General features: G+C 56.0%; 1 protein-coding gene across 1 annotated transcript in view; it reads right to left on the reverse strand.

Moving 5' to 3' along the window:
• Window positions 1-20,460, reverse strand: part of SPNS2 (sphingolipid transporter 2) — a 32,455-nt gene that overhangs the window by 8,007 nt on the left and 3,988 nt on the right. The window contains exons 2-3 of the mRNA XM_041000727.1: window positions 11,344-11,409; window positions 3,111-3,247 (exon numbers count right to left, since the gene is read on the reverse strand). Coding sequence (XP_040856661.1) covers window positions 3,111-3,247; window positions 11,344-11,409 — 203 coding nt within the window. The remainder of the gene's footprint in view (window positions 1-3,110; window positions 3,248-11,343; window positions 11,410-20,460) is intronic.

The raw sequence follows: 20,460 nt of genomic DNA on the forward strand, positions 1-20,460 counted from the left end.
GCCAGAAACTGGAGTAAAGAATGGACTCCATAACAATCAGACTAAATGCTTGCTCCCAGGGAAAAAAAAAAAAAAAGAATTAAAAGATCAAGAGTTTGGTGCCAAAACAAATTCAAAATCCATGCATATGAAAAGTCTTCAAAGAGCTCAAGGGAAAAAAGAAGGGGGTATAACAAAAACCTGTGCATGGATCTCAAAGACGTTTTGCAGGAAAATAAACTTTTCATTCCATTTTCTATGTACTTGCTGAAGTGCCCTGGCACACATCCAGGAGCTGGACTCCCTCTCTTAGGACTCGCCCCGGAAGTCACAGGCTGGGCTGCGGGGTATGAGCCATGAGGATCCTACAAAATCCTGCTGTTCTGTTCTGGCACCCCAAAGAGGCTCCACCAATTTCCACTCCCACCAGCCGCACTTGAGTCCTGATTCCCCACAGCTTTAATAACACTCGCTTATGTCAGCCTTTGTAATTGCTGCCAAACCAAGGAGTGTGAAATGGGACAGCATTGTTGATGTAATTTGCATTTCACCGATTGCCGGGGAGGTTTATGGACCGCGTGGGCATTCCCTCCTGGAATTTCCTATAACCACCCTTGCTGTTCATCTTTGCACTTGACTTCTTGGTCTTTTCCTTGTTGATTTCCACAAATGTCCTGGACTAGTAGAGCTGGTGGTTTGCTTTGCTGTCACCTAACTGGCGTTTATCTTTGCAGTCTGCCTTTAAAGCCAGATCATGCTGGATGGATAGTCGGTCCCAAACCACTTATTTTAAGCTGCAACTTTCATCCTACACTAAATCCCCATAGAAACCAGGACCCCAGTTCCTGAATCTCGGTCTGTTCCCCCAGCTGTTGGAGAATTGTGTTTGGAGAGCTGATTGGGCAAATCCCCTTCCATGGTGACATTTTGCAGTGTTCTTCGCTGTTCCTGGATGCTTTTCCTGCCAAATTAACTGCAGAATCGCACTGCCAAGGGCCACCAAAAACTCCCATGGGACTTGGACTGCGACTGCGTGAATCGATGGATTCACAGTGGGGGTGGGGTGGGGGAAGCATCTGCTTCTCTCTCTGCCTTCTTGTGTCTCTCCCCAACCCAGCAGGGATTCCAGCCCAGGCTTCATGGTCCTGGACTCACTAATCCGTCCTAAAAGCTAACCTAGGGACCAGAAATCAGGGTCCTGACCAAGGACAGGAGGCGGCCAGGGCACTCTGGACGCTTTCGGTCCAATTAGTTGTTTTTTCCTGTGGCCGCCAGGCTGTACCTGGCTCTCCCTGGGGTGGGCCTGAACTTTTCAGAAAGCTGCTCCTGACCTCCTCTGGTCCCCACTCCTCCCACTGTTCTTCTGCTGACTTCCCCAGGGCTCAGTAAAGACCTGGGAGGACACCCAGGCCCCCGACGCAGTGTGCAAGGCTCTCCAAGGCTGCGGTCCACGCCCTGCCTCTGTCTGCAGCCCAACACACTGCCCACACGGTCTTCACCAAGGTAGGCCACTTAGTTCAATCCTGCCTGCCCAGCTCACACACTGCCTCCTCCAGGAAGTCCTCCCCAAGAGACTGCTCTCTCCTCAGTGGGGATCCTGAGTACTTGGGATGTACTTCTTGCCACCCTCAAACCTGGGTACCCCAAATAACAGAGCCCAGCAGCAAGTGCCTAGAGGACACATCCTGGTCCTCTCGCTGGCTTCCCCCACCTCTCTTAGCTTCGCTGTGACTGTCTACTGTGCACTTGCCTGCCCCTCACAATGAGAGCCTCACCCCGTCCCAGGAACAGGTCTCTTTAGCAAACAGACCAGGAATGATCATTAGTCACACACCTGCCACGTGCTGGGGTCTGAACATTGTCACAAGAGACCTGTGAGCTGAGTGGCAGCCTCTCTGTTCTGACAGGAAGGAAACTGGAGCTCAGAGAGGGTTGGGAAGTTTCCTCAAGTCACAAAGCCAAGGAGGCCACAGATTGGGCCATTGAAATGCAGGCCCATGGAAGTCAAATGAGGAGCCTCTGTGTGAACCAGCATTTGCCTTCCAGCACCTGGAGCCAGCATGCAAGGAGCTGGCTGGTCTTCAAAGAGCAAACTAAACCTGATCCACAGAGGGCCCAGTAACTCGGGTGGAATCACACAGCCAGGGAACGACAGAGCCAGGACTCAAACCCAGGGTCCCCACTCCTGGGCCAGACTTGTTCCCCAACCAGAGAGGCCAGCTCAGAGTCAGAATGGCTGCGGAGTTAGGATGCTCCCTGGGAACTCTTGCAGCCCAGATCCAGTGCCTAGTTCAAATCCTGCCCACTCTGCTTCCTGCCCAGGAGGCAGCAGTGAGGCCTCAGGTTCTTAGGTCCCTGCCACCCATGTGGGATGAGAAACCTGCTCACCCATGTTATGGCTGCTGGCTTCAGCCTGGCCCAGCCCCACCCATGGCAGATCCTAGGGGAGAGGAGGTGAACCTGAACGTGAGCAGTCTCTCTTGTGATCTCTGTCTCTCTGCCTTTTAAGTGCAATAAGCAAAGAAATAAATCAGGTCCTGGCTGGTGCTGTAGAGGGCTAATCCTCCCCTTTCAAGCACCAACATTACATATGGACATTGATTCATGCTCCTGCTGCTCTACTTCCGACCCAGCTCCCTGCTTGTGACCTGGGAAAGCAGTGGGGAGGATGGCTGAAATTTCCTGCAATCCTGCACCCACATGGCAGACCTGGAAAATCTCCTGGCTCCCAATGTCTGACTGGCCCAACTCTGGCCATTGCAACCATTTGGGGAAGTAAACCAGCAGATGGAAGACCTCTCTCTCCATCTCTCCCTTTCTATATAGCTCTGACATGCAAGTAAAAGAAACGAATTAAAATTAAAAAGATCATTCTTTTTACAAAAGGAAGAAAGGCTGAGTTAGGAAGTGGCCCAGGGCTGCAGCTCCCATGGAGCAGACCCACCCTGCAAGGCTGGTTGATGAAAATATCTGAGGTTCCCCTGCCTTCCTGCCCCAGGATGTTGCTGACTGACATGCAGGCCACAGAGCTGCACTTCCACCCCACCCCCTGGTCTAGACCCACACAGGTTGCAGCCTGGCTACTACACCTCCCCTAATCCCCACCCCAACCCCCAAGGGCCAGGCCTCACCTGCTGCGGGATGAAGGAGCTGCAGAAGGTGACGGTCGACCAGAAGAAGATGCCACAGCTGAGGATCACCTTTCTGTTGAAGCGGTCACCCAGGTAGCCAAAGATGGGGGCAGCCACCATGAAGCTACAGATGAACACTGCACGGGGAGAGGAAAGTCTGAGGATTACCCCGAGGGTATCCGCCAGCCCAGCTGCAGGCCGAGGATCTGGAGACGCAGCACAGCCCTGCCAGCCCGTTGGCCGGGGTTGCCAAAGATATCCCATTCCACATCTCCTCCTTCCTACACAGGCCTGGCCTGTCTGGGCTTTGGGGAGCCCCCTATTTCCTGGGTGCTTCCTGCATGCCCGGCGCCAGGCAGGAGGTTCAGTATCTTTTTCTCCACCTCTTCCCACCTGCCAGCTTGGCAGACAGGCAGGGAGAGAGAACAGCCCACCTGACGCCCCACCCCAGAGGATGTGCCTCCTGCCTGGCCTGTAATAATCCATCCACTGTGCCACACTGCCGCTCTCACAGGCCCGAGGAAGAGGATCAGAGAGGGGGAACCATCCACTCTGGGTCACACAGCCAAGCAGGGCAGCCAAGCAAAGCCAGGGTCTCACACCCATCAATTCACATGGCAGGTTGCAGTGTTGTCCTGACAGGGAGAACCCCTGTCATTCATTCATTGTCAGCCCGCCATCCATCCAGCTGCCTATTCATTCAACGATGAATGAATGAATGTTTTCTTTCCAGTACCATTTCAGGTATCTGGGACACATCAGTGAGCAAAGTAGACAAGCATTCCTCCCCTCTGGAACTTTCACGTGGTCCATCTGTAACTTAGTACATGACACAATGCTAAGTGCTAAGGATGGGAGAAAGGTCAGACCAGGGACCAGGACATATATGTAGGATACAGCAGATGTTGCAGGCCTAAACAGAGGGCCAAGAAGGGGGCATTTCAGCAAAGACCTGCAGGAGGTAAGAAAACAAATCATGCAAACATTGGAGCCAGAACAGCAAGTTCAAGGGTCCTGGGGCAGAAGTGTTTTGGGGACATTTGCGGAATGGCCAAGAGGCCAAGTGGCTATAGTAGAGCTCAGGTTGGGAGGCCAGATGGGCAGGACTTGATGACCCTCTGTGATGACTGCGGCCTCTGTGAGTGTGAGAACACAGTAAGGGATGCCAAACAAAGAAGTGACATGACCCGGCTTTGTTCTCTCAAAACAGGAGGGTTGCTGAGTCTTTGCCCGAGGAAGCCACAACCAGCGCCAGGAGGGGCCGTGGTGGTCCCAGGCAGGAGGAGGAGGCCCAGAGCAAGACACGGTAGACCCTAAGTCACACAACGAGGCCGTCCCTCGTCCCATAGAGAACGGGCAGATGGCCAGACAAAGGCAGGGGCGGGCAGACAAGGCGGCCGTGGGCTGCCCTCTGACCAGCAGGCTGTGTGCCTGGGCCTCACTGCTCCTGAAACAACCTGAGAGCCCAGGGGAGGCGGGGCTGGGAGAAGAGGAGGGAGGTAAACGTGAATGGAGGGGACCAGATGAGGGCCCTCTACTAGACTAGCAGGTATAGGGCAGTGACCGTGGGGACCCTGCTGCACTGCATGGCAGCACCACCCTACAGATAAAACCTCCACCCTGGCTTTAAGATCACAGACAATAGCTAAAGGCTGACTCCGGAGTATTTATTTATCTATCAGCTTTGTTTTTCTTGTAAATGTTTGAATGGTAAGTTTGTATCATTTTGGCGTCTAACAATGGCTGTGTTTAATAAGCAGATCACACAATTCCTGAAAATTCAACAATCTACGGGAGAAGCCGGGCTCCCACGTGCTGCCAACTTCCTCATGTGTCAGAGGAAGATAAAAATAGCAGCTCTCGCTTGCTCAGAGAACTGGACCTGGTGCTGCCCGGAAGGTGCCCAGGTCACACCCCATTGAGCGCCGCCAGCCGTGGTCATCACCGGGCAGTGTGGACATTAAGGCGGGAGCTGTTGCTGCCCAGCCAGGAGAATTCCTGCTGTGGCACCTGTCCAGGCTCGTCAGGATGTGGGGGCACAGAGATCTCATCTCCTCTGGGCTCACGCAGGTTCCAGGGGGAGAAACGAGCCATCTCCTTTGTGTCTGTCTGTGCCCAAGGGCTTGAGGGAGGCCAGTGGACAGAAGCTGGTCTGAGAAGGGGCTGCCTGCTATCTGGCTATAGAGCAGAGCGAGTCACTGGGTTGTGGGAAACCAGCAGAGAGCCCCAGATCCTGCCAGGAGAATGTAGGAAGGCTTCGTGGAGGTGGTGATATGCAAGCACACCTAGGAGTCTGCCATGACACCAATGTTTAAATCAAGCAAAGGTAAATTAACATCAATTCTAAGTCTCATAAGCCATACCATATAGCAGCTAACAAAACACACCATTTATTGTTCACTCTACCTGCAATTAGCATTTATGAGGTACTTAACTACATTACAGTCCAGGCACTCACAGGCACCCTGACATGCACATAGCCCATCACATTGGGTCCCCTTGGGGGTCAAGAGGAGTGATGTTGCAACAATGAGCATGGCACGGCCAGAATGTCAACCCCCGTTAGGTGGACCCCAGTGTCCACTCTCTCAGTCACTTCTCAGACTGCCGGACAGCCAAGAGAGAAGGCCCCAAATGATGCTGCTGAAGTAAGAGAGAGCTGAGGATACGCTGGGCATGGGGCAGGGGGACAGGGCAGGCTGCATCAGGGCGGGGAGCTAACAGAGCGAGACGAGGTCATCAAGGGACTCTGGGTCCTACAGACCTGCACCAGATTCGATTTTTGGTATGGGGAGTCACAGCACGCACTGCCCACCCTCAATGCGGTGCCCTTAGACAGGCTTCCTCCGGGTGGACAGAGGGGGCAGACCCCAGCTAGCCTGCAGAGGAGAAGGACAGAGCTTCCTGGCTTCCTGCCTACTCATTCCACGGGGGCAAGAAGCACCCAGCACTGGGGGGCAAACTCTCCACACATTCCTACCTGCTGGCCCCAGCCTAGCCAAGATCGCCATGCACCTGCTCCCCTTTAGCTCTCTTGAGCTTCACCAAGACCCTGAGAGATAGAAGAGCTTGTCCTAGCAAGTCAGGCAGGGACCTGGCCTGCCACCTGGCCCTTGGGGGACAAAGGGACTCAGGGTCAGGTAAGAGCTGGGCTCCAACCCTCTATGTTGCCCTCCCAGCCCACTGTCAGGGCACATAGGAGCAGGGACCTCTCTCAGTCCTGGAGAAGGGCACAGGCAGAGGGGTGGCACGGACACAGTCAGGGGAGGGATGGGAAGACCACCACTCCCAGGTGCCCATGGCAAGGCCTGCCTGGGTTGGAGATCAGGGGAGCCATGCCCCCTGGCTCCATGCAGGCCAGCTCAGCCGGCAGGCAGATCTGCTGGAATAAACAGCAGACCAGGCCGGCGGGGGCAGGAGGCGGGAGGCGGGGGGGACGGGCTAGACGCTTCCCCAGCCCAGCAGCCCCCAACCTCCTGGTCTTTGTTTGTCGGAGGAGAGCTTTCTGGGCATCTGGCAGCCCCACCTCTGATTTTGGTGGCGGTAGCTTTCCCAGCAATTCCCACACAAGAATATCCTGTGGCTGGGGGGTGGGGAAGCCCTCGCTTGCTGAGCCCACAGGTCTGGGACAATGGAGCAGCAGGGCAGGGAGCCAGGGCAGGGGAGGTAGGGCTGGAGACAGACAGGTGGGCGGAGCCAGAGCCCAGCTCAATGCAAGGACTTAGGCCATGGTACCCACTCCCCTCTACTTCCTCGTCTTCCCATCATTCCTCCCAGAGCTGGCGGGAAGTCATCAGAAACACAGGGGCCGGGGTGTTGTGAGTGGGGAGTACAAGCCACCACACATAAGGGGCAGGCCACCTCTCAAGGTTATTACAGAACCCAGTGGGCTAGTACACCCAGAAGCTCAGATCAGCTCTCATTAGGGGCTCTGTGCCTGTAGCCTGCTTGACCCCAGAAGCAGGTTCCATAGCAGGAGAGTCAGGGTTACACTGGGGCACCCTGGGCTCCACTTCGTGGCTTTGCAGAGCTTATACAGCTACTGCTGTGGTATGGGCTGGGCCAGGACTATTTTCATACAGCCCAAACTCTGACTGATGGTGACAGAGTGAAAAGTCCTCACCCTCCATGTGCTGGAGGCAAGGAGGATGCTCAGTGGGCGTGAGTGGGTTGGGGTCGGGCTCTGCCACCCACGGGGAGGACAGAGAACAGATGACCATGCTACCTCCTGGCAACCCACCATGCCCAGATTCCACAGGAAGGACTGGGGCCCCCTCCCCTTGGACCTACACCTGGGGTGTGGTGGGGGTGAGGTTCTTGGCCCTCCCTGTGAACAGGCAGAGACGGCCACAGGAACTGGTCAGCTCTGTAGGGAACATCGCTGAACTGGCCCAGGAAGGGACGAGAGCCAGGGCAGGAGAAGACGCAGCTCCCATGCAGAGGCACAGTCTACTTTCAGTTTGAGCTGGCTCTTCCTCTGTCCCTCTAGCCCAGCACTGCCTTGTGACCCCTACAAACCCCAGCCCTGAGCAGCCTCCAGCCTGCTCCACTCTGCGATCCCCTCACTCAGCCCCAACACCCACATGTACACATGTGGCAGAGCCACCACATGCTCCCCATAGTCCTGAGACAGAACCCAAAAGCTTCCTGCTTTCACATTTAGGCTCCTCACATTCAGACCTCACCCAGCGTCCTGCCTGCTTCCTGCACGCCTGCCCGCTGCCAGCCCACAGTCAGCCCCAGCCTCTGAAGCACAACCTCCACTTTGGCTGGTCCTGCTGTAAACTACGCTACCCTGACTTCCTCAGGCTCGCCTTCTTGCTTGCCAATTTTCTCCTCAATTGGTTCTATCTGCCTCACTAACTCATCTAATTATCCAACATCTTAAAGCTTGCATTTCTCACTCCTAACTTTGCTCTGTTAAGCATCTTGCTGCTCTCTTTTCATCACATACTGTTCTTATCTTATAGATGTTACTCTTCCCCTTGGAATTTGGAAAACCAAGCACCTTTAGAGGAGTCTGACATCTGCAGTTTCACAGGCTCTTCCACTATTGGGGTGCAACTGCCCGGTTCTCATGGACTCTGTCTTCAGTAGGAACTGTCCCCTGTGTCACCAACACACAAGGAAAAGACTGGAAGTCCCAGACCTGTATAAGCAGGGACTGGAACCAGGCTCTACACAGAGCCAGAGCCACAGGAAGTGTCCTTCCCACAGAAGAGAAATCCATCTGAGCAGACACTGCCCAAAGCCCCAGGACACAACTCAGAAGCAGGTGCACAGGGCCGGGCGTTGGGTATAGCAGCTAAGACACGTCTTGGAGCACTCACATTCTCTACTAGAGTGCTTGGGTTCAAGTCCCAGCTCCACTTCTCCTACATCTTCCCTGCTGTAGGAGCCTCAAGTATTTAAGCCCCTGTCATCCATGTGGGAGACCCGGATGGAGCTCCAGGCTCTTAGCTTTAGCCTGGTCCAGCCCTGGCTGTTACCAGCATTTGGGGAGCAATCCAGCAAACAGTCTATGTGTGTTTGTGTGTTTCTATGTCTTCCTGCTTTGAAAATAAGTGAAAAGAAAAAATTTTGAGGGAATTAGGGACTTGAACTCTGGTGGGAACTGAGTCACCCATGAGCCACTTGGACCCAGACCTGCTCAGTCCAGACCCCAAAGCCACCCAGAGCCCAGGAGCTGGGCCAGACATTGGCTCCCGATAAGCCTGCATGATGAATCTGTGGAAATTTGCTGCACTTTCTTCCTGCACTGGAATGCCTCATGATAAAAATGTTCTTACTGGAGAAGCTGCAACAAGCTTCTAAGAGACATACCCGGTCCCCAAGCCCTCCGCATCTCCTGGCTTCTCTTCCAGCTCCTTGCTTCTGGCACCTGAGATGCCCCTGACAGCTGGCACCTTCAAGCCCAGCCACATGATTCAAACAGGAGTGCTTGGCCAGCTGCATGCAGCTTACCAGGAAAGGGGTCTCACGCTACTCGCTCTGTCCAATTGCCTGCAAGTCCTTTCCCTGGAACATGCTCCAGCTCACCCTTCCAAGTACCCATTCCAATGCCCCCTTATGGCGGCGGGGGTGTGTGTGTGCAATTTCTCTACCTGCCTCCAGCCAGACCAGGTGCACACTCTGCCCTCCACCTGGGCTCCCACAGTGCCCTGTGCCTGGATGGCAATGTCACCAGTCATCCTCTGCTTGCATCGACACAGGGGAGGGACGGAATCTGGGCAGAGCTCAATACAGAAGCAGGCCAGCAGCAAGTTTGGTGGCAATTGCCACCAGAAAAAAAGTGTAAGTCATGGGGATCCCCCCAGTCTTCTGCAAACAGACTGCTGTATCTCTGCCATGAGCTGCCTTAGAGGCTGGGCTATGACTTCTATAATCTGAGAGCAAGTGTAAAGGGGCCCTCCCCCAGCCATCTCTCCTGCTCTGGGCTAGGGGCGAGCAGCAGGGGCAGGCCTGGGCCTGACTTCAGTCACCCCCACCCCCACCCCATCTCCCAGCCCAGCAGCCCCCGGTGCCCACAAATAAGCAGGCAGCCCCGCTCCCAGCCCTGGCCCTTTGATCTGGGCAAGCACCAACACCTGGCTGGCGCCCGCCCCCCACCCCAACTCTGACCTTATCAGTCTTGGGGAAGAGATAGGTGCCCGGGGCACAGGCCAATTAGGCCACTTACTGAGTTGCCCACTGAGTCACATCCTGGTCTAGCTCGCCTGGCTTCTTGGCCAGGGTGGCTAAGGATTGGCTAGCAGCCATCACAGCGGTGCCAGGGTAGGTAGCATGGAAAAGGTCACAGGGTCTCGTGCAACTCCCCACCACCACCACCACCACTATGTAAGAGCCAGGCAGCCAAGCTGGCGCAGGAACCACACAGCACTGTGACCCTCACACCTGCCTTGGGCTGATACACACAAGTCCCAGCAGGCTGTGTGGTGTGGACCACAGCTCAGTAGAGACCCTGGCTCAAATCCACCAGCAAGGCCAGGACCCGAGGGGTTCTGACTTGGGCCAGGTCCCTAGCATCTCCAGGGGCTACAGCATACACAGGGCAAGGGCTGCTGGCCAAACCCTCTCCTGCACCTGCTGCTTCCCACACCCTCATTTCAGTATATGTGCTGCCAAAGCGAGCACTCAACCCTCATTTGGCTTGAACTCCATCTTACAGACTCTAAGTGCTGTCCGTTGCACTTGCAGAGCCCAGGCAGCTAAGGACACCTGCCTCAGACTATATGTATGTATGCTGGTGTGGTGGGAGAAGGGAGGTAAAGTCTGCCAGGGCAGGGCAGGGGTACACCTGGCTTGACCAAAGCTCGCTTGTGAAGCCTCAGCACCAGAACCATCACCTCGCCTCGCTCTGAGTCCTGTCTGGGATCTGGGGCCAAGCAGGTTGTTTGGCCATAACCATGGCATTGTATGAGCTCACTGAGGTATTGTGTACCCTGGAATGCCACCCAGACAGGTCAGACAAGTTCCTGGCCAGTAGTACATCCCTGCCTCCCTCCTGGGAGAGCCAAGCAGGGGAAGGGGTTCACAGAATGCCAACCACAGTCCTTCTCCACCACACCAGACTCTGGGTAAGAGTCAGCAAGGCGAAGGTCAAGGGCTCCAGCTGAGGGTACGGCAAGTGGGACTTACAGCCAGGGGAGCCAGAAACTCAGGTTCTCCATGGCCATGCAGGCAGAGACTTGGTCCCTGTAGGGGAAGGCAAACAGGCTGGGCCAATGGACCCAGGCCTGAGCCTAGCAGGTCCCCTGAAGGTTAGCATTCCTCAAGGGGAGAAAGGGCCAGGGGGCTTTGGGCAGAGTCCAGCCTAGGACCTTTTTTCTCAGATATTCATGCTCTAGAACTGACCAGGTGACATTTCCTGCTTTGTCCTCAAAGAGGCGGTTCCCAGAGCTGACAACTTGGAGGGACTGAGTGAGAGAGACAGGGTACCAAGGCTCATCCAGCATCACCCAGCTGACAAGATCCTTCTGCCTGCCTGGGAGTGCGCCCTGGTAGTTGGCCACAACCCCACGGAGTCCTGGGGCCCCAAGGAAAGATCTGAGCCTGGGCCTGTACTCCTGTTGCCTTTCCCAGCCCCATGGGGCAGATGTCATTCCTCTTGTGTTCAAGGACAAAACAGGAGGCTCAGAGAGGGAGCACCAGGTGTAGGGGACCATGGCAGGGGTCCAACACTCAGGATGAGGCGAGGTATGGGGGACGAGGGCCTAAGGGTAGGAGGACTTACCTGACTGCAGCAAGCCGGCACCTCTGTCCTTGACCCCAAAGTGCTGCTGGATGTCCAGAAGGACTCCTGGGAAGGAAGACAGGGACGCTAAACAGTGAAGTTGGATGCCCACTGCCCCCTTCCTCTGTCCCAGCACAGCCCTCTTTCCTACCTGGTGGGGCCCATCGTGGGTCGTACACCCCAGCCACAGAGTCGCTCCCTGCCATGGTCTCCACCCTACCAAGGCTTTCCATGCTTCTGGGATTTACCAGAACCCTCCCAAGCTCATCAAAGGATTGGGGTCCCACCTCTCAGCCACCACAGAGGCCTGGGGTGCAGAGACAGGGAGCAATCTACCCTGGCCCAAGATGAGCAGTGAGCCCTGAACCCTGACTTGGACTCTGCCCACAGAGCAGCAGCACACAGTGGCCCTCTTACATGTTTGCAAGCACACACCTACATGCACACACTCACCCCAGCTGCACCCCAAGATTATAACCAAGATCTCTATTGGGCAGTGGTAGGTGCCAGAATGCAAGGGGGAAGCAGGTGAGTCCCCAGACTTGAATCCTTAGGTAAAGGGATTGGGCAGGGTGAGGGGCGCTCTCCCCTAGGCATGGGCGGGAGGCCCTTGAAAGCTCCCAGAGCTTTTGATCTTGAGAATGATGCGTTGTGTTCTGAGTATTAAAGATGTAATTCTCACATAGCCCGGAAGGCTGCTGCTGTTACTCCACTTGACAGATGAGGAAACTAAGACATAGCCGGTTCATCCATGGGCTCCAAGGGAAGAGTGTGTTGGAGGGGCTGGGAGTGGACCCTCCAAGCTCTGTGTGAGAGGCCAATCTGATAGCTGGGCAGAGCTGATGGACCCTAGCGGGGATGCCGAACGCCCTCCCAGAATACCGGGTCAGAAGCGGCAGCCTGCCAGCTGGAGGAGCCGGCCTCTCCTGGTTAAAGCCCCGAGTGGATCACCATAATTACCGGTAATGAAGAGGCTGTGAGCACCCGTTAATGACTTAACCACCACCGTGGAGGGATAGGGCCTCGCCTTGAAGGCAGAAAACAGAGCTGGTCCTGAGCCTGCAGTGGCACAGCCACTAAGCAGGTCCCCCAAGGGGCCAACTCTGCCTCAGAGGCCCAGAGACCCCTGGAGATTGCATCTCAGCCAGCCATGACATGTGCTCCCCAATCCTCACCCCAGTTCTTCTACTGTGGGGTCACCTCCCTCTCTCTCATAGCCACTGTCCCCAGTGGCTCCCGGCACTGAGGAGACAGGTCACAGGTGCAGCCCTGCCAACCCCTCCCTCCACCATCCCCTCCAGCTGCCCACGCAGACACCTTCTCTTAAAAAGTCTCCCTTGACTTCTTCCCTCCCATCACCCTTCCTAAGCCAGCAGTCTTAGACCACTACACCCCTGGCCCCTCCTTGTGTTAGCACCTGTACCAGGAAGGCACATAGGAGCATGGATATGCACTCCTGGGAACACCCATGCCCTCGTTCCTGCCAAATTTCAGCACTGCCCAAGGCTCTGAGCCAGCATCTATGACCCTCCTCTCTGTTCCATAGAAAGATGCAGAGTCACGTGGCACACATTGAGAGTTGAAAGCCACGATCAAAAATATGGAGAAGCCCACTCCGCTGCTTCCTACTTCCCACTTACAGCACGAACACACAGGCAGTGAAGGCAGGGGCACCCTCCTGCCCACAAGCAAGCAGTTGGGCCATGGAGCCTGCCTGGGTGTCCTCTGACCCCACCCTCCTGGAGGCAATGTCAGACCCCGCAGGCAAGGGTAGATCCCCCAGTGTTGCCTCCAACCTCAGACATCAGTTGCAAGCCCCCGGCAATCTTCCCCACACTTCTGATCAACTGGCTGCAAATCGGGGTCCCCTGCCTGGCACATACCTCATTTGCTTGAGTGGCTCATAGACCTCTGGGATCACGGTTGCTGGTTTATTTTGAAGGACACAGCTGGAGCAGCATGTGGGGGCAAGATGTGGACAAAGGGCCAGGAGCCCCCATAGCCTTCCCATGTTCTGACAGCCCCCAAGCCCCATTCCTTCACATGCTGGTGTGGACGGACTCTGTGACATCCAGGTAGTGGAGAGCATCATTGGGTCCTTGGTCAACCCAACATCAGGCCCTCCACAGAAGCTGGGGCACAGGCCTGGACGGCCCATCTTTCCATTCCTGCATTGGTCCTCCCAGGGCCCAGCTCCCATCCTGAAGCTTCCCTGAAGTCTCCTCACTAGGGAGACTGTCAGGGTTCCTGGCACCGTGTGCCAGGAAACAGGAAGATGGCTAGACATTTCACAAGAGCACCCGGGTCTCTGCCGGAACCCAGAGCTGCCTCTTCCGCCAGGCGGCTCCTACATGCTTTGCTCTGGTCAGCCTATAGCTGGTCCACAATGACTGTGGGTGGATGTGCAGGTAGAAGGGAGAAGGTCCCTTCACATCATACTAGGAACGTGGTGAGCCATCTCCAGAACGCTAGTGTTCAGAGGATGAAGGGGAGGCGGCAGGAGGGTCCCCACTCAGAGCTCCCAGGAGGGTGGGGCCCATAGGAACAGCCCCACGTGTATACTGGGAAGAAAAGTGTATGGAGATAGACAGCACAAGACATCCCATGTCCACAATACCCCAGCCATCCAATGATGCCTCTTTCACGATGTTTATTTACTTATTTGAAAAGCAGAGAGAGAGAGAGAGAGAGAGAGAGAGAGAGAGAATCTTCTGTCTGTTGGTTCATTACCTAAATGCCCACAACAGCCAGGGCTGGGCCTGCAACTCCATCTGGAGTTCCCAGGTGGGTGGCAGGGGTCCAAGCACTTGGATGGCAGCGCCATCCCCTGCTGCCTCCAGGGTGCAGAAGGAGAGGAATTGGGACTGAAACCAGGCACTCCAACGTGGAATAGTATTATCACCACCATGCCAAACACCTGGACCTTCTCCAGTGACTTCAAGCCCCAGCACTGACCTCTGCCTCCCAGAAGACTCCCCTGATTTCCTCTCTTACAAACAGCTCTCAGCAAGGGAGAAGCATATTCCTCTATACCCCAATGGGTGTCCAAGGTCCCTAGGAAGTCGTGGGCAGCAGTGACTTCAGGAGGATGTAGGACACTTAGGATGCCCAGCCCCCACCTCACTCCATCTCACTCAGAGCCCAGCCTTGAGTCCAAGAAACTTCCCAGGGCACAGAGCTTCCTGCAGGCCCTGAGGCCCGGGGTGAGGCATGTTCCCCCTCTTCCGGCCCTGGCAGGGACTGTGGCCACAGGAGGGTGAGAGGCCGCTAGCAGCTGGCATGGGAAGCGTGTGTCACGGCCGCTTGCCGGGCGCCTCAGATTTTCCTCTGGGCTCCAGCCTGGCGCAGCCCCCACCCCCTCTCCCTGCTTCACCACAACCTTATTTTTAGCCTCCTTCCTGGAGGCTGAGGTTTGGTGGGTCCCAGCATGGGCCTCATGCCTAGCAGGAGCAGCCAGCCACAGTTCAGGCCAGGCCCATCCCTGCTAGCCTACCAGCCCAGGGCCATGCAAGGTGGGGCTCCCACGCTTTGGGCCCCCAGCCAACCCATAGCCACCACAGGAGCCTCTCCAGGCAACCCCATTCCAAATGCAATCCACAGGCATAACCTGGCCACAGAGAACATTCCAGAATATTCACAGCACCTGAAAACTCTGAGCAATAGTCACAGGACTCCCAGGAACCCTGGACATCTCCCTTCACGTCCAAGCCAAGGGCGCCCTTGCCCTGGGCTACCTACCCTCTGCCTCACGTGGATCTAGTCCTCGGTCAGCCTCAGGCCCTGGCACGCTCACATGTGTCTCTGTATCCCAGGTCCTCTCTGCACAGCTGAAGTTCCTGAAAGGGGCTTCTTTTCCGTTCCCCTAAAACCAACTCCCCACACATATTCCTCACCCAGCTTTCCCAGCCTCCTGGGGTTCTAGTTCGGTGTCACCAAAGTAGTGCCTAAGCCAGATACTGGGAGTCATCCCCTTCCCCTCCTCCCTCAGCTCCAGGGATCCCCCTTGGCCAGTCAGCTTCCCCTTCTGGCCTCCAAGCCCAGCCAGCCCATCCATATCCCCCAAGTCTGATCTGTTAAGCACTCTTAGGTCTCCAGCTGAGTTCAAGGTCCTGGCTGGGGCTCCAGAGACCACAAAATGGGTTTAGATTCAAGGATCTGGGGCTGTTGGCCCAGTGGGCCTCAGAACCTCCCCCAAGGCCTTCAAACTCTGCCAGTCCAGGCTCCCAGCCCAGGGACATGGTGACAGACAAGGGCCATGCACATAGAACACTCTGTACCTGTGCTTGCTCCCCAAGCATGGCTCTCCTGCAGCTCCGTGTTTGTCCCTAGACTCCTGGCATGGCATGGGAGACATCTAGGACCAGACCCTGACACGGCTCTCCTCCCAGCCCTGTACACACACACACACACACACCACACCACACATACAGCACAGGGAGAGCACTCACTGAGCCCACTCGCCTCCCTGGGCTTCCATGTCACCTAGTGTAGATGAGCAGCCTGGGGACATCAATGGTTCCCAAGTCTGCCCAGGAATCCCAAACAGCCTCATGAAAATACAGCTTCCTGGAGCCCTCCTGGGCGCTGCCCAATTGCTTGTTATCCAGGAACCTACAAATGCACTACTGGGGCCCTCTGTAATCTGTACCCTCTGTGACTTGCCCATCACAGCCAACAAGCCTCAACCACAGCAGCATCCTCTTTCTGAGCTGGCTATTTCCACCTGTTAAAGTCAGCCTTGGAGGAGGGGAGCCAGTGTTGTGTGGTGCAGCAAGCTAAACTGCTGTGCCAGCATGCCATATGGGTAGGCACCAGTTCAAGTCCCGACTGCTCCACTTCTGATCCAGCTCCCTGCTAACGCAGCTGGGAAAGCAGCAGAAGATGGCCCAAGTGCTTGAGCTCCTGCACTCCCTGGGAGACCCAGAAAAAGCTCCTGGTTTGGCCTAGCCCAGCCCTAGTCATTGAGGCCATCTGGGGAGTGAACCAAAACATGGATGATCTCTCTCTGTGTCTCTGTAATTCTGACCTTCAAATAAATAAATAAATAAATCTTTAAAAAGATTGCCTTGGCCTCCAGAACCCTACACACCACAGGCCTCCTGCCCCCTCCTCCAACCAAGCCTGCTGCCCTCACAGAATCTTCACCAGGAACCAAATGTCCAAGGAAGCCCACCCTGACCTGGGGAGCCCTCGGCTCAGGCCGGCCTCAAATGCACAGGCTGTGTAGCATAGTAAGCCCCTTTCTGCCTTGTCAGCGGGCACAGGCCACCTGTGCCCTGTTGGCTCGGCCCCCCATCCCCCCCTCGCCCAGTACCACCTAAGCACAGTCAGTCAAGTCTTGCCCAAGCAGCGTGACACTGAGTTGAATTGTCACATGCCCCCCCTGCCAGAAGCAGACCAGCTGGGCTTAAATCCCGGCTTTTCTCCCCTCCCGCTGTGCGACCTCAGGTCAATTACTTAACCTGTCTGTGCCAGTTTTTTCGTCTCTAATATGGCTTAATTTTAAGATCTGTCCCATATAGCTATCATGAGGTTTAAGTAGGTTAATCTGCTGGGGCTAGCAGTGTAGTGTAGTAGGCGAGACTTCTGCCTTTGGTGACGACATCCCATACAGGCTCTGCTTCAAGTCTTGGCTGCTCCACTTCCCATCCAGCTCCCTGCTTGTGGCCTGGGAAAGCAGTCGAGGACGGCCCACAGCCTTGGGACCCTGCACCCACATGGGAGATCTGGAAGAGCTCCTGGCTCCTGGCTTTGCATCGACTGAGCTCCAACCAATGCAACCACTTGGGGATTGAACCAGCAGATGAAAGATCTCTCTCTTCTTCTCTCTGTAAGTCTGCCTTTCAAATAAAAATAAAACTTTTTAAAAAAAAAACAAACAGTAAATGAATCTATGTGAAGTGTTCAGAGCACTGCCTGGCACACAGTAGGGACCCAATAAACAGCATGTGATCACTGACCACCAAATTGTGGGACAGTGTGCAGCAGCCCTAGCTGAGAATAATAAGAAAACTCCATCTGTTTTCTTTTTCTTGAAAATGGGGGCAGATGCCTAGAGAGCTGGGCGTGTGCCGGCAGCCAGTCCTTCTCCAAGGCACACTGGTCCCTACGTGGAGACCTCGGAGCTGGCTCGCCCCAGAAGTCTCACCCCACTCTAGCGCTGTGCTTCAGTTCCTGCCCCATAATTACAGAGGCCTGAGAGCCTCGTTCTAGGCGGCACACTACAGCCCTGCCCTGCCGGCTTTCCCCTCTGCCTCCCCTTCTCTTCATGGATAAGCTTCCACAGGGCAAGATCCTGCTCCCTTTGTCCAGGTGGAGCCACTGCCCTGTGCTTCGGGGTGCCCATGTGAGAAGTAGCCCAGGAGACCTTTGCTCCCTGCTGAGTGCCTTCCTACACCCGAGGTCCCAAGGCCCATGTTCCTACAGCCCCCTGCTCATCCGGGCCTCTGAAGTCCAGGATAGCCCAATGGGAACTCTGCAGGGGCTCCAGCCCAGAGAGTCAGTCAGTGCCCACAGATCCCCACCAGCTCTAGAGGCATACCACCCCCGGCCCCTAGCCCAGCGAGCCCTCCCTCTTCCCGGGGCTCCATGCCAGGGTGGGTGGGGCTAGGCCTCAGTCCTGCACGCCTAGTCTATCATTTGGGGCTGGCTTTCCCGGAACCAGACTGGCCTTAGCAATTTGGGGGCTCTGCACAGCCGCTGTTTTCCCAGTTCAGCCTCCCCAACCCTGTGCTAGTTCCAGGGTCTCCCAAGACCACCAAAGGGCCAGGGGTGAGGAGGCCACAGCCTCAGCCTGACCCACAGACAATGTGGCCTGCACAGCCCAGCGTGTGACATAGGACAAGGCAGGGCAAGGATAAGATGGGGTTCCTCCCCCCGCCAAGCCACTCCCACAAACCATGGGCCTCCAGTTCCTACTTTCCAGATGGAAAATTAAGATTCCAAAAGTGAATGGGACAGAGGGACAAGAATTGGCCAACATGCACCACCTTTACCCGGCAACTCATTCCAGAGTCCGAGATCCACCTCAGCCCAACCCCCACCCCAACTGTCTTCATGTGGGTCCCAGAAACAATTATGTGAACAATTAAGGTCTCATGTCCCCAGGCACACCCCTTCAGAGTATACACAGCCTGCTCCCGCTCCTTGCCTCCTGGGGCCTCATTCTGCCACTCCATGCACAACAGCAAAGAAAGGGCCATAAGGAACCCCCTGGAACTATAAGCAGCCGAGCACGAAAAGCCTGTCTGGTTGTACACACATACGGGGGCTGCAGGAGGCCTGGGCTCTGGCTCTGGCCTTGTCCCTCCTCATCTGTGCTCTCCCCCAAATGTGCCTGCCTCAGCCATGCCTAACTCTCCTGGACCCCACTTCTCGGCCTCCCAGCCTCTGCCTCCCGTAGCCTCATGGTGTGATGACGAGAGCATCAGTTATGGAATCTGAGATCAGAGAGGGCCTGGGAGGTCACACAGCAAAGCTGGCCAGCCCCTGACTTCTAGGACTGGGAAAAGCACTCCCAACCCCATGCCATCCTGAATTCACATAAACCAAACTCCACACAGGTTGGGGGTGGAGAGTCCCATTGTCAGGCCAAGGACTGGGCAGACAGGGACTGCGGTTGGCCGTTTCCTCTCATTTCCTTCCTGCAGATCCATTGTATGCCCTGCTCAAGACAAAGGGGCAACATGAGCCATGGCCTCAGCGGCGGGGGCCTGGCCCTTCCCCTGGGCTGCCAGAACCTATCAGTGCCCTTGCAGCCCACTTAGGGGTCAAGCAGGGCTGGGCTGCCACTTAGTCACCGAGGCCCAAGGCCGAGCCAGCCTCCAGGTATGCAGGGGTCATGGCTATGAGCAGGCAGAGCCCCTCAAGGCCACAGAGAGTGGGTGACCCAAACTGGGGACAAAAGCTGAGATGGAGGAAAGACAGACTGTAGTTAAAACCAGCAGCCAGGAGCCCAGGGTAGCCCAGAGACTTGGGGGAGCTTCTGGATGCCAGGCAAGAACCACTGAGGAAAAACTGAGGTTAGCAGATGCAGCTGGAGGGGAACAAGCCAGGTTACCTGGGGAAGGGAGGAGCAGGCAGAGCAGGAAATCGGCAGACTCAAGCTCCTGTCCCAATGCTCCCGCCTTGGGTGAGATCCCGCCCACAGCAAGAGAGGCACAGAATCACCCACTGTGGATTCCAACACTCAAAGGAGTAGCATCTGCTTGGGGTCACCCAGCAAAACTGGCACAGTCAGGAGCAAGAGGCTCGGTCCAGGAGGCAACCGGGTCCAGGGAGCCGGGGACCCAGAGGCCGGGGTTGGGGCAAGAGCAGGCCAGTCTTCTCTCGACCTCCCTCATTCTCTCCTGCTTCCGTCCACAGGATCCCAGGTACACACACTCAGGCAGAAACAAAAGCCGCTTCCTTTTACACAAGAGTCTGAACCTGGTGCTCCCTGAGCCTCGCAGCCTCCACTCAAACCAGGCTGTAGCTTACAGCCTTCCAGTCCCATTCACAAAAAAAAAAAAAAAAAAAAAGGGAAATTGAGCCCGCAGGCCAGGGCCAGAACCAGTCTGGGGTCCCCAGACCAAGGCAGCTCCCTGAGGCAGGTCATGAGTGGTCATCAGTACCCTAGTCAGGTGGGCGAGGTAGCTCAGGAGCTACCAGGAAGCAGGAACTGGGGCTGGGTGGCAGTTCATCAGCAGGGCATCGATGCTGCTGGTTCCTTGGCTCACCTGCATGTGAACTTCTGGCCAGGCGGGCATACTGCCAGTGCTCTTCCTCAGACCCAAGCTGGGATCTTCCTCATACAGACGAAGCAGTGGCCAGGTCAAAGTCACCCAATGAAGCAGGGCTGAAGGTGGCTGTCCTTATCTAGAGAGACAGCCATGGTGCCTCAGTTTCCCTACCAGTCAGCTCTGGACACTCCACCAGCCAGAGGCAAAAGAACCCAGGAGAGGGAGCCCCGATGTGGCAGCTCCTCATCCTCCCACGCCTGTCTCAGCTGTTCAAGGGAAGCCCCCAAACCCCTGCCAGGCTTGGGTCCCCGTGCTCATCTCGCCTTCTGGGCTAGTGTTAGTGAGCCGTTGCCATGGATACCAGTCTCAGCTTCTCTGGCAGAAAAGGACTCCCCCC

Source organism: Ochotona curzoniae, unplaced genomic scaffold, assembly GCF_017591425.1.
Source record: "Ochotona curzoniae isolate NIBS_2020 unplaced genomic scaffold, NIBS_Ocur_1.0 scaffold_2453, whole genome shotgun sequence".
Classification (NCBI taxonomy): domain Eukaryota; kingdom Metazoa; phylum Chordata; class Mammalia; order Lagomorpha; family Ochotonidae; genus Ochotona; species Ochotona curzoniae.